We start from the raw sequence: 18,513 nt of genomic DNA on the forward strand, positions 1-18,513 counted from the left end.
ATTTCACCATTGGTGAATTTTATCACACGACTGGGGGGAACATTTGCCAATAAAAAAATGCCCGCTGACTTTAACGCATTTGGAGAAAAAAAGTTGCTCCTAAAAAAAAGTTACACAAATAAATAAAAAGTCCCATGGTAGGAGTGGGAAACATAAGCACTGACTTTAATGTATTTGGAATAAGAAAAAAATAGCTTTAGTTAAAAAAAGTTGCACTTTTTTTTACCATTTTACCACATTTGCCACATGAAAAAAATTTGTCAAGAAAAAATGCCCATTGATTTTAATGTATTTGGAGAAAAAAGTTGAGCATAAGAAAAGTTGCATGGTAGGAGTGGGGAAAATAACCACTGACTTTAATGTATTTGGAGTAAGAAAAAAAGTAGTATGCACAAAAAAAGTTGCACACGTAGAAAACGTTGCGTACGCATTTCACACATTTTTTTACCATTTGGCTAATTTTCATCAGTTTTGCAAGTTTTTCAGCTAAGTGAAATAGGGCAGATTCGCTCATCACTAATCTTTGTCCAACTAAAGCCCCACTGATTACAAATACGAGGGTTTCATAAATGATTGTCTTTCTGTTCTAGCTGAGCAACAACGGATACCTGGATTTCAATGGACCCGTTATTGCCCCGTTTTATGCAGACGTTTATAACGTAATATATGGTGACATTTACTACCGGCAGAGCGCTGATCCCAGCCTCCTGGCAAACGCAACGCAAGACATCAACACCTACTTTCCAGGTTTAGGGTTCTCTGCCCAGTGGGTGTTTATAGCGACATGGGACAAGGTGCCACGGTATCCAGGAACTGCCAGTCAGGTATCACTTTTATGTTATTTCTCAAAGCTATTCTGCATCATAATCTCAATAATAACTGTTCTGCTATTTAATACTGGCAAAGGGGAGTTTGGTAGCTTCATCTTAGCTTAAATCTCAAAGCTGGACAGCTCCAAAGAAAAATTATATGTATATATATCCACTTAAAAAATGGAGCACTCGTGGGACTTACGAATAAGTGAAAATATTTTTATGAGTTTGTAAGTTTTTTGACATGCCTTATGCATGTCAAAAAAGTTACAAACAGAGCCATTTTTGGACACGCCCAAGTATTTTTTACACACACTTTTTTCACCATTTTGCAAATTTTTCAACGTTTCACAAGTTTTTTTTCGATGAAATGGGACAGATTTGCTTATCATTAATGGCCACAAAACCGGAGAAGAGAGAAGAGAGTACAGAATCAGTTACCAAAGACAATAGAAGACCATCAGATTTATCCCACCTCAGCCGAGTGTGGGCAGGGTAAAGGCAGCCAAACAGCACGGCACCACTGTGGGGAGTAGTCTGGATAAGTATCCTGTATCCTTAGGATGTACACCTTAGCGGTCACAGATCCCAAACAGCCGACGGTGGTTCAGGGATAAGTACTAACCCGATATCTGTGTGATATCGATCATCGCGTAGTGGATGCTCCTCCTTCCTTCACCGTATCTCCTTACGTCAAATGATTGGAAGCCAGGTTTTAGCAGGTGTTTGCTCATAAAGCATTCAAAATACTAAGTGGTTTGCAGGATAGGGCAATTATTGGGGCAGGGTAGAATAGATTTTTTACTTAAAAAATGAAAATGTTAGTGTTACTTTTCCTTTAAGGCAACAGTGCCTGTATAGGAGAATACTCCCAGCTAATCTCTCCTGGTTGGAGCCAGAAACTGCTCTTTCTAACTAGACTCTCTATCTAACTTTCCTAGAAAGTGCTTTTACAGATATTATCCTGATACTCACTACTCCTCATTCACGGGATCCGTGTTCCCCAACTTCACTAGAGCTAGACATAACCTCTAGGGTAGATGGCTTTACTGGGGCCTTGTTGATCCCGGACTCAGTGGAACTTCCACCTGGATCAACAGATGCAGCCAAAGAGGAAGATTCACCCCTTTGCTAAACATTATATAAGCGTGCCAAGGGAGTGGTCTACCTATTAACCAATTAGGCACAGAATGCTAATAACTAGAAACATGGGTCTTTTTCTAGTAACAAGGTGAAATAGGAAATGGTAGGGTTTAAAGCCATGGGGGCATATTAGCCCTAAGGGTCCCTATATATATCATTTATACATTATGAATCAAAATGCTAGAAATTACTGTATATAATACCCAGCAAACGCCAAGCCTGCAAAATGACTTTACATGATTTCTTTTAATGCATCAGCGCCGTCACAATTGTGGAATATGTCTGCTCTATTTCTACTGTTTCTCAATATGGGACCTCACCACTATTATCTCTTTTCTAGGTGAATACGTTCCAGGTTGTTCTCATCACAAATGGGACCATTTCATTTGTTCTTTTTAACTATGCGGATATTCAATGGACAAATAATGCACAGGTAATTATGATATTACTTGCGCTAATTTACATGCGATGCTGTTTGCATTATTTAAGTCGCGAAGACTATTTTCGTATGGTATTTGATGGAATGCGCGCTGATCAACGCATCACACACAAATAGTCGTTGTGTGCGAAAAAACGCACGCCATATTAACCATATACGCCATTACTTTCGGAAAACTACTGTTCTGAAAATGCCCATTTCCCTGCAAACTGGTGGCTGCATCACTCTGGCGCCAACACAGACTGAATAAATCCCACTGCAAAGTCCATATTGTGTTGCCAAAAGCTCATTAACTGTACTTTTCACGCGGTATCGTGAAATTTAACTCACGCGATATGCAACTTAAAGCATGTGATAATACTGTAGTGAATCACGCTTTTTTTGCATCAATTTTAATACAAAAAGTGTGCTATACCGCTTATCGACCCTATGATGTAGAAAGTAAGGTGGGGGGCAGTGGTCAAAGTGGTGAGTGGGCCCCTGCGGTAAGGTTCTCTGGTGGGCCCCAGGTGCCCCAGTCCAACACTGCCCCCTGCCAAACACTATATTACAGTGTGCAGGAAGTGGTCATAAGGCACATAAGCCAATAACATGAGCTATGTTACAGCAAAATAGATACATGGGTATCTGCCCAGTAACCGTGAATTAAGGAATTGTAGGGATTTAAACCCCTATAAGGTGCTTACACAATAGAACCCTATAGGGGACAAGTACAGGTATTTAGATGCTGTCATTTGTGCAACAATACAAAAAAGTCAGTTATCATGCGACACGTCATAAAAGTAACGGTTTTCATGACTTTTCCGCTACTTTTTTCGTTCATGCTTTTTTCAGTTCAGACCTTTTGATAAATGAACATTTGCGCAAAAGGCTTTTTATGTGGTTTCTTAAAATGTGATCATTTCCCTAACAGGCTTATTGGAACAACGGAACCCAAGTTTATCATTTAAACACAGTAGGATCTGTTTTCAATTGGACAACATCAAGCAACGTTAACTATCCTGGGCGGTGGGCTTTCATGGTAGGCAAAGTACAACCTGTAGGTATGTATAACAGCTTTGTATATTTAGGAACCTGATTTAACAGTTTATAATTGTAACAGTTATTATTGTAAACCGTATTTTCCATTTGACCACTTAAGGGCTGATTCACTAAAGTGCATTAAAACGAGCGCTATTTATAGCATGCATTAAAAATTTTAGCGCTTCTAATTTTTCGCGTCTTAATGCACGATTCACTAAAAGGATACTTGCGTTAAAATATAGACTGCGTTATTTAAGTCGCAAATACAATTTTCATGCGGTATTTGACGCAACACGCACTAATGAACGCATCGTGCACAAATTGTTGCCTCGTGCCAAAAACACACTCCATATTATGATGCAGCCGCCAGTTTGCAGGGAAACAGGCATTTTCAGTACAGTAGTTTTACAAATGTAATGGCGTGTATGGCTAATATGGCATGCATTTTTTCGCATGCGGCAACTATTTGCGTACGATGGGTTCTTTAGCGCGCGTTCTGCCAAATACCACAAAAAAATAGTCTTTGTGACTTAAATAACACAAACAGCATCGCGACTAAATTAACACAAGTATCCTTTTAGTGAATCGTGCATTAAGACACGATAAAATTATTACCGCATGCTATAAATAGCGCTCGTTTTAATGCACTTTAGTGAATAGGCCCTAAGGTGCGGGAGTATAAATCCCATGTAGCCATGTTAGCACTGCCAGAGTGCCCACCCTTCTTAAACACAGTACTGTACCCCCCACTGTAGCCCTATTTGCCCTGCCCATTCCTAAAAGGGATTGATCAAATTTAGTGGGGTAACAGTTCTCCAAAGCCATCGTTTGTGCAAAGACATGGGCTAATATGTGACTTCAGTGGTCTGTTACTTTCCCAAATCCTCTGCCTGTCGCCTTCTACGCAAAAAGTTGTGTGTAAAATGCAGGTGTCGCATGACTTCACTGTCATGTGACATTTTTTGTTTACGTAACCGCATTTTGTTGGGGTTTGGTTTTTTTTTTTACATTTTTTTGACAAATTTTTGGTGGTGAATTTTCACTGCGAAACTATTTGCCAATGTGAAATGCACAAACAGAAACTAGTTAGGGAGAGATATGTAGGCTGGACCTGAGTGGTCAAAAATTTCACCTGGTTTTCAGAAATAATCTAATCATAAAAACTGGTAATGAAATGGAAAGTTGCAAAAAGAATGACATTTGTAAGAGAAAGGAATTTACAGCAAGTAATAACAGTTTTTTTTTTATTTTATAATCAGCTCTCACTACTCCAGTGACAAGCAGTACGTCAGCAGCGGGGACATCCGGCACCGGTAATAACCTTATATTTATTTTGTACTTGAGCGATATATAAAGTGACAATAAGGTGGGAATAAGATACTGTGGGGAATCCCTACAGATTAGCCACAAGCCTGTCAGAGCATCAGAACCCTAAAGCTCACAGGATTTACTGCCCTGATTCCCCGAATATCTGGGCTCAAAGGCAGCAAATCATTGGTGTCTGCAAAGAAGAATCAGGCGCTTTGGTGCAGTGACATGAAAGTAACAGTTGTTATAGTAAATTATGCAGTAAATAAAAAGTTCACTTTTATAGAGGAAGCAATACACTCACATTTATGTTCTTTTTATCGCCCCCTGTCCTTGTATGGTTCACATATTTACAATATGAGACAATGGTGCAGGTTTATCAAAATTAAGGATGAGTTCACAAAACTTCAGAAAAATTCTCAAAGCAACGGAAAACAAATTCTCGAATGTGACACGCTTGACTATTTTTATGTGACCGGGGCCAATTTGACGTGACTGCATCCATTTTGAAGTGTCCACAATCAATTTGACACAACTTTTTATTTTGACATCCGCTTAATTGCCCGTGTCCTTGTATGATTCCCATACTTATTTTGACGCCCATTTTGCACATAAAAAACCTCCAATGGCAACATGTGGAAATTCACTGCAAATCCATGTCTACCAAAAAAATTTCGCTCTTCGCTAATCAAAATGTGAGATTAATGCACACCACAGAAAAAATCACCCACTTTCTAATTATTCTTATGGGATTTTTAGAAGCGTTTATAAAATAGGTGAACTCTAACTTACACCTGTTAGAGCACAATACAACTCAAAGGGATGAATAGAAATAGAAAGTGGAGAAATTTTACTGTGGCTCTAATTTCACACCTTGAGAAATCTGCCCCAATATTAGACATGATTTTGACATAAATATTTACATAATATGTTAATCTGCATATTTCATTACATAACAGTAAGCCTATTTACCGTATATACTCGAGTATAAGCCGAGTTTTTCAGCAGCGAAAACATGCTGAAAAAGGAAACCTTGGCTTATACTCGAGTCAGGTAATATCCAAAGCACAATCCGGCATTCATCTTGCACCCCCCCCGGAATGTGCACGTACGCAAGCGCTCATGCACTTCCATGCGCATGCACACAATGGGGGGGCACAAGCAACAATGAGCCAAGCTTCAACCCGCAGCGGTGAGCCGACTGAGCATCGGAGTGAAGCTGTACAAGTTACAGCAAGTGCATATCACTATATATGACCCATTTGGAGGTGTGGACCAAGCCTATGGGTGATAATCCCTGTTAATAAGGTATAAGTGCTTCCCTCAAGGCTTTTATGCTTTTAATCAAATTATGATGAGTTACTATTGGGTATGTTTGTGCTACACCTTTATCAGTGCAAATTGTTTGAGAATTGCAAAATTGCCCTTAATGCCTAGCTGAAAGCTACACATAAAGGGGGCTATTTATGTATTGTCTCGTCAAGGGCAGGGCCACCCTTTACAAACAGCAAACTGGTGTTTGTTGCTGGTGTATACAGGTATATATACGGTACCCTTCAGTTTATTCTCAACATTTCTATTCTCTAGCTTATTGTTTTATCAGTTCTCAAGCAATATGTGTAACAAGATTATCCTGTTGTACTTCTTATGCTTCATGTGCTGGCTTGCTCATACCAGCCCTACTGGTGACACCGTAGGCTTATACTCGAGTCAATAAGTTTTTCCGGTTTTCTTAGGTAAAATTAGGTACCCAGGCTTATATTCGGATCGGCTTATAAACAATATAGTTAGTTACATAGTTACATAGGGTTGAAAAAAGACCTGTGTCCATCAAGTTCAACCCATCCAAGTAAACCCAGCACACCTAACCCACACCTACCAATCTATACACTCACATACATAAACTATAAATACAACCACTAGTACTAACTGTAGATATTAGTATCACAATAGCCTTGGATATTCTGATTGATCAAGAACTCATCCAGGCCCCTCTTAAAGGCATTAACAGAATCTGCCATTACCCCATCACTAGGAAGGGCATTCCATAACCTCACTGCCCTCACCGTGAAAAACCACCTACGCTGCTTCAAATGGAAACTCCTTTCCTCTAATCTAAAGGGGTGACCTCTGGTGCGTTGATTGTTTTTATGGGAAAAAAGAACATCCCCAAAAAGAACATCCCCAAACTCGAGTATATACAAAATTCAAGGTAGAAAAAAAAATGCAAGGGCTCAAAAACCTCAAGCAACTTTTTATCTTAGATGCTATTTTATTTATGCAGACCATTTACTAATGTTCAGGTTTCATTTGATTCCATGAATCTTGTTTTTTTGTGCAAAAAAAATAAAATGAAAATTTTGTGAAGAGGTCAATGGGAGCTGAACTAGGCGAATTGTAATGATCTTTCTTTGCTTTATGATTTTAGAGGTTTCTATTTTTGTTCATTTGCAAGCACACAAAGATTTTTACGAAAAAAATTTCCACACTCGAATAGTCGCTCATTAAAAAGTTCAAGTATAAAACTTGATCAAATTATACCTTAAAAAAAAATATTGAATGTATAGAATATATACTCTACCTATCATTAGCAAAGGGTCTGCAAATTCTGGAACGAATACAAAACACTTGAAAAGCTTGAATTGAAAAATTCTCCCATTGATTTCTATATGAACTCAAGTTTTCAGATGCCAAAGTTTTACATTTGAGTTTTCAGATATTTTTGCACTTAATATGAATAAATAAACATCCAACATTTGAGTTTTTTTTAAACCTTAATTTGAATGTGGGAGTTAAAAAAGTGCAAAAAAAATTTGAATTGCAGAAAACGTTTAAATTTAACCGTTGTCAAATCATGAGAAATGCATGAAAAGAATCCTCGTACCACAAAATCATTTCCATTAGAATTTTCAAGTGTTGCCAATAAACGAAAACCACAGAGCAAAGAAAGATCATTACAGTTTGCTTAGTTCAGCACCTATTGTATTTTACATGAAATCAGCAGCTTTTAATTGACACGGTTTTGGGGGTAAAAATCACAAATTCTTTGTGGATTAAAGAAAATAGTATAATCCATGTTTTTTTTGTGCAAAAAACTAGCTAAGAAAAACTAACAAAATCTGAATATTAGTAACTAGGCCCCTTAGTTTCTTCCTTGCAGTTATGTTATTTAAACAAGATTTTGTGATTAAAACTGACGATTATGCAGTAAATACTAAAGTCTTCGTTAAAGTAGCTAAGATGATTTTAATGCCTTTATACCGAAGCAATGGCTAAATGTGTGTCACGGTCGGCACCCAATACCAGAACAAGTGCCAAGCACCCTGGTCTCGGCTCGTGCTTCACCAGTAGCGTGACCACCTTTGGCTTTGGGAGGAGCCCTCAGCTACTCGGATGCCACCTGGACTTATACGAGAGGTGCAGAGCAGGAGTTCTGGCTAGCAATGGGGCACGACTGTAGAAAGTCTTAAGGCCAATGGTCACGGTACAGATAGGTCAGACAGGCTGAGTCGAGGCGGGCAGATAACTAGGATCGTCAGGCAGGCAAATGGGTCAAAACCGGATAATCAATCAGAAGGATGAGGCAAAACGGTAGTCAAGGACAGGCACGGATCAGGATATAGATAATCAGAATCATCAAAGCCAGGCAGGGTCAAAAACAGGAACAAACAAAAGCTTTAAGCACAAATTCAGGCACCAGGAATAAACCTATCACGGGCAATGAGTCTAATGTAAATGGCCCTTTAAATAGCTTGAATTTCGCGCCTTTGCGCGCTGACGTCATGACGTCAACGCGCATGCGCCTTTAAAATGTGGAAGTGCGCGCGCAGGGAGCAGACGGCGCGGCGGGCATCCCCGCTGTGCCGGTAAGGCACCTTTTATTACAATGTGCTAATGGCTTGACAGTCAGAATGAAAGATGGCCTCAGTAGAACAAGCAAAAAAAAAGGAGACATTCTATAAATGAGAATACATTTCTGGTTGCTGGGATTAGTGACCCAGGTAGCAATTTGCCAATGAGAAACTCAAATAATTTACAAACATTAAACAACAATTATTTATATAAATTGTAAAAATTAAAAGCTAAAATAACTCTGTTTAGGTTGGACAACTCATGGAACATTTAACACTTTTCATACATTTTAATCGCTTCTTTACATATGTTCTTATGCAATTTATGTATTTATACATCAACAGCTGGGACATCCGGCACTGGTAATAACCTTATATTGATCTTTTATTTTCTTTGTACTTGAGCAATATATAAAGGGAAATGGGAAAATTAAGAATAAAATACTGGGGATAATCCCTACAGATTAGATCAGTGCTGTCCAACTTCTGTGGTACCGAGGGCCGGAATTTTTCCGACCTACGTGGTGGAGGGCCGATAATGGAAGCCAGTTTTGACCACTCCCCTTTTTGAAACTGCACCCACTTGAAACCACACCCATGTGCCATACTCTGCCTGCCCTACTCTGCCTGTGTGCCATACTCTGCTTTCCCTACCCTGCCTGTGTGTGCCATACTCTGCTTGCCCTACCCTGCCTGTGTGTATGGCACACACAGGCAGCATACAGTGACACAATGCTGGCAATGCTCCTACAGTCTGCACAATAACTATATATTAAAAAACTTTTTAATTGCAGTACCACCTTAGTATATGTTCTTTTTGTAGTGTGCAGGGATTATTTGTGGGTTTCTACTGCTCCTGAGGTGTGAACAGGGGAACAATATGGGTGATTACAGCCTGAGCCTGAGGTGTGAACACTGCAGGGGGTGAACAATGCAGAGAATAAAAGGTGTGAACAACACAGGGGATTACATATTTAAACAATACAGCCTGATTACAGCCTGAATCTGAGGTAAGAACCATGCAGGGGGGGGCAGTTAATCTCAGTACTGATACCATTTAAAGCTTTCACAAGAGTAAGCCATCAAAGCAGCCAGACAGGTGGGGGGCCACACAGAGGGGGGCCGCCAGTTGGACAGCACTGGATTAGATCATGTCAGATCATCAGAACCCTAAAGCTCACAGGATTTACTTCTGTGACTTCTAGGCTTAAATAAGAAAATATCTGGGCTCAAACAGCTGCAAATCAAGTAGTAGATTTAGCAAAATTGTGAAAATAAATTAAAAAATTGCACTTTAGGGATAATAACAGTTTCAATGTGTCTGATATTCTCAAATGGTGACACATGTTACACAAACTCTCTTTTACTTGTAGGATTTTTCTGGTGACTTTTTGCTGGGTTTACTATAATAAATACTGACTATTTGGGGGTCTGAAGAATATTTTTTAAATAGTAGAATCTTGGGGGGGGGTCATTTGGCCGTACTTTTTCTCGAATTGTGAAAAAAATTGCCAATTTGAATTTTGATAAATCAGCCCTTAAGAGGATTAAAAAGATACAATATTCTCTTAAGGTGCAACTCAAGGAATGTTTAACACTTTTAAGACATTTTAATTTTTTCTTTACGTAAGTCCTTCTGTAATATATGTATTTATAGTTTTTTTTTTATTGTTCAGCACTGACCACTCCAGTGACAAGTGGTTCATCAACAGTGGGGGCATCGGGCACTGGTAATAACCTTTTATTTGTTTTGCATTTTCTTTATACTTGAGAAATATGAAAAAATCATGTGAAAAATCAGCCCTAAAGAGGATTAAAAAGATACAATAATTCTCTTTAGATGCAACTCAAGGAACGTTTAGCACTTTTTAGACATATTAATTTTTTCTTTACATATGTCCTTGTGCAATATATGTATATTTATATATATATTTTTCTTTTTGTTCAGCACTCACTGCTCCAGTGACAAGCGGTACACCAACAGCGGGGACATCTGGCACTGGTAATAACCTTATATTTATTTTATACTTGAGCGATATATAAAGTGAAAATGGGAAAATTAGGAATAAGATACTGTGGGAAATCCCTACAGATTAGCCATGAGCATGTCACACTATCAAAACCCTAAAGTTGAAGTAAAAAAATATCTGGGCTCAAACGACTACAAATCAATTAGTGGATTTTAGAAACTTGTGCAATAAATGCTGAAGGAGTAACAAAATTGCACTTCAGGGAGAATAACATTTTCATGTTCATTTTCAATATGGCTAAAAATCTCAAATGTAGATATGAGCGAATCTGTCCCATTTAGCTTCGCCGAAAAATTCAACATATGTTGAAAAACATTACGCATGGAAAAAGTTGTTGCTCGTGTCAAAAAAAATTTTGTGCATCAATTTTTTGTGCCCATTTTGCAAAAAATCTACCCATGGCAAAATTCAACGTAAATCCATGCCTGCTGAAAAATTTTGATTATCAGTACTGAAATGCTGACTTTTATACAAACTTACTAGCTTTTACTAGCAGAGTTTTTTCTGGTGACTTTTTGCTGATTTTACTGTAATAAAAACTGAATTTGTTGGGGGTTTGCAGAATATTTTTTGTATAAATTATTTGGCCGTACTTTTTCTGGAATTGTGAAAAAATTTCCAACTTGAATTTTGATAAATCAGCACTTAATAGGATTATTTATCAATATTAGTATTTTGTTTTTATTAATTACATTTTTTGACCCAGATAGAACTTAAAGTTGTACATGGTAAATTTCCTAAAGATACAAGTTAAAAAGATACAATAATTCTCTTTAGGTGCAACTCAAGGAACATTTAGCACTTTTAATATATTCTAAATATTAATTTACATATGTCCTTGTGCAATATATATAATTATATTTTTCTTTTTTATTCAGCACTCACTGCTCCAGTGACAAGCGCTACATCAACAGCTGGGACATCCAGCACTGGTAATAACCTTATAGTTATATTTCATCTTCTTTGTACCTGAGCAATATATGAAGTAAAAAAGGGAAAATTAGGAATAAGATACTGTGGGGAATCCCTACAGATTAGCCATGAGCATGTCACACTATCAAAACCCTAAAGTTGAAGTGAAACAATATCTTGACTCAAACGACTGCAAATCAAGTAGCAGATTTTAGAAAATTGTGCAATAAATATTGAAGAAGTAAAAAAATTGCACTTCAGGGAGAATAACATTTTCATGTTCATCTTCAATATGGCTAAAAATCTCAAATGTAGAGATGAGCGAATCTATCCTGTTTAGCTTCACCGAAAAATTTCCAAAACTTTGAAAAAGTTAAACATATGGAGAAAAATTTCCAAAACGCAGAACATTGAGGCATAAAAAAAATAGTTGCTTGTGTGAAAAAAAATTTGTGCATCAAATTTTTGTGCCCATTTCGCGAAAAAATCTGCCCATAACAAAATTCAATGTAAATCCATGCCTTTTATACAAACTTACTAGCTTTTACTTGTAGAGTTTTTTCTGGTGACTTTTTGCTGATTTTACTGTAATAAATACTGAATTTGTTGTGGGGTTTGCAGAATATTTTTGTATAAATTTTTTTGCCGTACTTTTTCTCGAATTGTGAAAAAATTTCCAAGTTGAATTTTTATAAATCAGCCATTAAAAGGATTATTTATCAATATTAGTATTTTGTTTTCATTAATTCAATTTTTTTGACCCAGATAGAACTTAAAGTTGTACATTGTAAATTTTCAGACAGATACAAGTTAAAAAGATACAATAATTCTCTTTACATGCAATTCAAGGAACATTTAGCACTTTTAATATATTCTAATTGTTAATTTACATATGTCCTTGTGCAATATATATAATTATATTTTTCTTTTTTGTTCAGCACTCACTGCTCCAGTGACAAGCGCTACATCAACAGCTGGGACATCCAGCACTGGTAATAACCTTATAGTTATATTTCATCTTCTTTTGAAAAAATATCCGGGCTCAAACGACTACAAATCAAGTAGTAGATTTTAGAAAATTGTGCAATAAATATTTAACGAGTAAAAAAAATTGCACTTCAGGGAGAATAACATTTTGATGTTCATTTTCAATATGGCTAAAAATCTCAAATGCAGAAATGAGCAAATCTGTCCCAATTAGCTTCGCCGAAAAATTCACAAAAATTCAACATATGGCGAAAAATTTGCAAAATGTGAAACATGACGCACAAAAAAAATTGTTGTTCATGTCAAAAAAAAATTGTGCATCAAATTTTTGTGCCCATTTTGCAAAAAATCTGACCATGGCAAAATTCAATGTAAATCCATGCCTGACAAAAAAATTTGCTCATCAGTACTCAAATGCTGGCTTTTATACAAACTTACTAGCTTTTACTTGCAGAGTGTTTTCTGGTGACTTTTTGCTGATTTTACTGTAATAAATACTGAATTTGCTGGGGGTTTGTAAAATATTTTTGTTTATATATTTTTGCCGTATTTTTTCTCAAATTTTGAAAAAGAATTACCAACTTGAATTTTTATAAATCAGCCATTAAAAGGATTATTTATCAATATTAGTATTTTGTTTTCATTAATTCAATTTTTTTGACCCAGATAGAACTTAAAGTTGTACATTGTAAATTTTCTAAAGACAGATACAAGTTAAAAAGATACAATAATTCTCTTTACATGCAACTCAAGGAACATTTAGCACTTTTAATATATTCTAATTGTTAATTTACATATGTCCTTGTGCAATATATGTAATTATATTTTTCTTTTTTGTTCAGCACTCACTGCTCCAGTGACAAACGATACATCAACAGCTGGGACATCCGGCACTGGTAATAACCTTATAGTTATATTTCATCTTCTTTGTACTTGAGCAATATATAAAGTGAAAATTAGGAAGCTGGGAATAAGATACTGTGGGGAAGTATATCAAAACCCTAAAGCTGAATTAAAAAAATATCTGGGCTCAAAACAACTACAAATCAAGTAGTAGATTTTAGAAAACTGTGCAATAAATATTGAAGAAGTCAATGACATCTGATTGGCGGTTGGTGGCTCTACCCCCTTTTTCTAACCTGGAACTGCAGTTACCCAGTGACTAATTCTGTGAAGTTTAGGGACCCTAGGATTAATAGTTAAAGAACGGCAGAAATTAAAATTTAAACCAATAAAAGTCAATAGGTGAATTGTGATTAGTGGTTGGTGGCTCCGCCCACTTTTTCTACCTAGAGTCTACCCTAGGATTAATAGTTAAAGAACGGCAGCAATTAAAATTTAAACCAATAAAATTCAATACGTGAAGTCTGATTGGCTGTGGGTGACTCCACCCACTTTTTAAAACCTAAAAATGCAGTCCCCTAGTGACCCTGGTGTTAATAAAAATGGGGGTGCTAAGAATAAGAAGAAGCGGAAGAAGCGGAAGAATAAGCTAAAGTCGAAGAACAGTATGTTGGGGTTTTCAACCCAACATAATTAAGCATCAATTAAGTATCATATCTCTCACATAACATTAGGTACCAAGAAAAAAAACATCTTAAATATGAAAGCCAAGGGTCCACTGAACAGTTTGATGCCCATTGTGCATAGGATCACCAATGTATCTGAAATTTAGAGACCCTAAAAGGAAGTTAGTGCATAGAAATTACCATAGAGATCTCTTTAGCTACTGATAATTCTACACATTTACTGCATTTTTGTGGGGTAAAAACACAAATAAATACATAAACCCTACAAAACCATATATTTTCGGAAAGTACACATTCAGGTGAATTCAATATGGGCACTCATTTCTTTCTACTCCAAACTACAGAGTTGCAATGCTTTCCAAAAATTGGTGGATGTGATGAAATACATGAAAATAGCATCAAACCTTCCACTTTCAAGCACCTTATCTCCCACATAACATTTGGTACCAAGAAAACACATCTTAAATATGAAAGCCAAGCATCGACTGAACACTTTGATGCCCATTGTGCATAGGATCACTGATGTATCTGGCATTTAGAGACCCCAAATGGAAGTTAGTACATAGAAAGTGCATACAAAGTGCATGCGTTGCAATATAAGCTCCCGGCATGTGTAGCGTGCCATTCGACCCCCCTAAAAGTACAGAGACCAAAGAAAAACAATACATTTTCCGAAAGTACACATTCTGACAAATGAAAAAAGGGTAAATACATCTTTCTACTGCAAACTACCAAACTACAAAGCTATGCTAAACATAAGTTTTTATGAAATTTCTGCAAATCATTACAAAGCTTGCATTTTGCACCATTATGTACCCCACATTTCATAACATATGAACATAAATCATTATAAATATGAATTCCATGGGTCTACTAAACATTTTGATGCCCAGTATGCATATATTTACCAAACTATGTGGCATACGGAGTTAACCAGATTAACAAAATGCATATGAATTTTCAGGTCGGGGTCTACTGAACAGTTTCATGCCGTATATGTATACATTAACCAACTATATGGTGTACAGAGGCACCCAAATCAATATATAGCAGACTAAATTTCCATTAGCGAAGACGAGTAACAAAGAACAAAGCAAAATGCAATAAAATCGCTAAAATCCTAAAAAACAACCAAAATCAAGGTTTTTTTTCCACCTAGTGTAATCTGCAGTCAGAATCACAGTATCTTGAGTATCTTGGCTTAGGCAAATTAGGTTATGGACAAAATCAAGCAAACAACAACTTTGCATAACTGAAAATGCAATAAAATAACTAAAAATGCACCAAAGTCAAAGAAAATGTAATAAAAGCACCAACATAATATACTAAAGGTATTGTGCAGTGCGGTTAGTGAATACGCTATCCGCAATGGCAATAAAACATTTTTTTCCAGGCAAAAAAAAACGATGTTATAAAAAAAACAAGTGTGGGTACACTCGGCAAAATGTGTGTTGTGTGCATGCATGTGAAAGTCAATGTGAGTGCTGTGAATGTGTGAAATGCCCCAAAATTTATGTGTGTGTAAGTGAAAATAACCTGAGGACAAGCAGGCTGAAGATCGCAGGAGGGACACAGGAGGGACCCAGGAACTGGACAAGCCTCTTCTTTGCAGGATCCGGTGAGTGGACATGCTGGGGGGGAGGCAGGAGAACAGAAAAAGACAGGCATGTAGTAACTACCTGCCTACCTTTTCCTATGGGGCCCCTGAGTGATCACGCCCCAGGGGCCACTCATTCCCCACCTCAATGTCTAGGGACTGGGGAATGAAGGAGCGGCTGTAACAGCCGCTCTTACGGTCCCAAACCCAGAAGTGCAGCAGACCGTAGATCTAGAGTCTGTGGAACTTCAGTCCTTTTATCCACAGAACATAGATTCTATGATCTGTGGCACTTAACGGGTTAATACATTATAATTGTTTATTTACATATGTCCTATATGTATTTATATTTTTCTTTTTTGTTCAACAATCACTGCTCCAGTGACAAGCGCTACATCAACAGCTGGGACATCCTGCACTGGTAATAACCTTAAATTTACTTTTCTTTTTTTTGTATTCAAGGTTTTATTTCGTGGTACAAAGTGTATACAATTTCTTTTCAAATAAAGCATATGCATTTACAGTTGGTCATTAGTGTCATCATTCATCATTATACACATCAAAATACTAAAGTATTAAACATATATAAAGGAAGGAAAGAATAAAGAATAGAATAAAATACAAACAAAAACCAAAGTATTGCTCTTTTTCATTTGATTTAAGACCTTTGCGTAGTGTCTATGTTTTTTATTTTTTTTTGAGTTGTGTTTTATTTCTTTTTCACGTTTTTACCTACTGCTTGTTATGTTTATAGGTAAGTGCTCACTTTTTTTACCCTTTTTTTTCCTTATCTCTTTAGGTCTCTTGTCAGCCTATGGGTTCTTGGACTCTCCCACCTGTTTCTTTGCCAATAAACTCTTTCCACAGTAACCATACAGCTGCGAAATCCAGGTATGTATTATGTAATGATGAGGTTAAGTCTTCCATCAGGCATATTTCATTTATTAATTGAAACCATCCCTCAATTGTTGGAGGTTGCTTTTTCTTCCAGTTCATAGGGATTAAGGCTTTAGCTGCTATTAGTAATTGGAGTAGTAAGTATTTTTTGGTGTATTCCTTTGGCTCATACTTGTGAAAGAGAATTAGTGCTTGTATTTCTAAAGATATTTGTTCTTTTATTATTATTGTACATTTTTCTCTTACTTGGGACCAGTAATTTTGGGACAGGTGTACCAGATATGTGTTAAGTTGCCTGTTCCCGCCTTACATCTCCAGCACGTGTCTGACGTCATTGTTTTAAATTTATAGAGTAGAGCTGGTGTCCTATACCATCTTGTTAAGAGTTTATACGAGTATTCTTGGAATCTATTGCTTATAGAGCACTTAGCAGTTATACAAAATATTTTTTCCCAGTTTTCCTCTGAGAATGTGGTCCCTAATTCTCTTTCCCAAGATTTAGAACATTGAGGTAGATTTGTATATTTACAATCACGTATTATTTTATAGAATAGTGCTAGGGTATGCCTGATGTCGACTTCTAGCGAGCATATTTTTTCAAAGCTGGTTAGTTCTTTATTCATTTTTCTGTCTATTTTCAATAACTGTATAAAGTTGTTGACTTGCTTAATTCTCCATTTCTCTTTGTACCCATTGTTCTTCATTTTTTTATTGCTTTGGGTATTGGATCTCCTTTTGTCGGAATGAAGTGTCTAATAATTGGATAGGAGAGTCCAAAGGCCATCGAATAACCTCCGTCTATACAACCAGGTGGGAATTCTTCAATGTTTATCAAGGGAATTAGAGATGATGGGTATGGTGCTAGATTAAGTTTGTCATTAAGCTTATGCCATATTTCTATACAGTTTTGTATCAAAATATGTGATTTCTTTTCAGGATGGAGGTTATGTTTTTTGATCCATATTACTGAACCCAGCCTTCCTTTTAGCCATGCATTTTCTAATATTTTCCATTGGACTTTGGAAGTTTGTTTAGTATATTATAAGATCTTTGCTAAAATACTGGATTGGTAATATGTTTCTAAATCTGGCATTCCTAAACCCCCTCTTAGTTTTGGTCTGTATAATGTTTCTCTGTTAATCCTGTTTCTTCCTTTATTCCATATGTATAAGTCTAGAGCTGAATTCACTTCTTTAAAGTAACTTTTACTAATGGGAATAGGTAAAGTGCTAAACAATTTTGGTAATATCGACATTGTTATGGTATTGATTTTCCCTGTCCAGGTTATTCTTTTCATTGCCCAAGATGTAAGTAGGCTTTTTACTTCTGTCAGTAATGGTGGGTAGTTTTTCCCAAATAATTGTTTTGGGTCAGGGGTAATTTGTATTCCCAAGTATGTAATGGCCGTATCTTGCCATTTAAACTTAAAGCTGTCTTGTAAATTGGCTAGTAATGGGGAGGGCATAATTATAGGTAGGGCTTCAGACTTGTCCATGTTTATCTTGTAGTTTGAGCATAAGCCGTATAGGTTTAGTTCTTTTAGTACATTAGGTAGTGATATTATTGGGTTTGTCAGGATTAATAGGAGGTCATCTCTAAATGCAGCTGCTTTATACTCATTTTCCTCTATTATAAGGCCTTGGATATCTGGCTTATTGCGAATTCCTATCAAGAGAAATTCCATGCAAATCACGTATAAAAGCGGGGATAGAGGGCACCCTTGTCTAGTTCCATTTCTAATGTCAAGTGGGTCAGATAGGAGCCCATTTGCCCTTATTTGTGCAGAGGGTACCATGTATAATGCCATTATTTTGGATCGAAAGAGTTTTGGGACACCTATTGCTTTCAATGCTCTACTTAAGAACCCCCAATCAATTCGATCAAAGGCATTTTCTGCATCTGTTGAAAGTAATATGGAGGGCTTTTTTAGTTTGTGGCTCCAGATCCAATCAATTACCTTGTTAGTATTTTCTTTGGCCTCTCTT

General features: G+C 36.7%; 1 protein-coding gene and 1 long non-coding RNA gene across 51 annotated transcripts in view; both read left to right on the forward strand.

Moving 5' to 3' along the window:
* LOC108645188 (putative GPI-anchored protein pfl2) overlaps positions 1-18,513 on the forward strand; it is a 232,587-nt gene that overhangs the window by 91,952 nt on the left and 122,122 nt on the right. For 48 of the 50 annotated variants that reach the window (XM_031905270.1, XM_031905271.1, XM_031905268.1 and 45 more), the window contains 8 exons: positions 591-824; positions 2,296-2,388; positions 3,308-3,437; positions 4,677-4,730; positions 10,253-10,306; positions 10,525-10,578; positions 11,485-11,538; positions 13,348-13,401. In XM_031905270.1, the coding sequence (XP_031761130.1) occupies positions 591-824; positions 2,296-2,388; positions 3,308-3,437; positions 4,677-4,730; positions 10,253-10,306; positions 10,525-10,578; positions 11,485-11,538; positions 13,348-13,401 (727 nt within the window). The remainder of the gene's footprint in view (positions 1-590; positions 825-2,295; positions 2,389-3,307; positions 3,438-4,676; positions 4,731-10,252; positions 10,307-10,524; positions 10,579-11,484; positions 11,539-13,347; positions 13,402-18,513) is intronic. The other 2 variants (XM_031905248.1, XM_031905266.1) reach the window with 2 other exon arrangements.
* LOC116412028 lies at positions 15,414-16,465 on the forward strand. The gene is made up of 3 exons (XR_004223481.1): positions 15,414-15,652; positions 16,014-16,052; positions 16,431-16,465. It is a non-coding gene; the product is annotated as an uncharacterized LOC116412028 (long non-coding RNA).

This window comes from Xenopus tropicalis, chromosome 7 (assembly GCF_000004195.4).
Source record: "Xenopus tropicalis strain Nigerian chromosome 7, UCB_Xtro_10.0, whole genome shotgun sequence".
NCBI lineage: Eukaryota > Metazoa > Chordata > Amphibia > Anura > Pipidae > Xenopus > Xenopus tropicalis.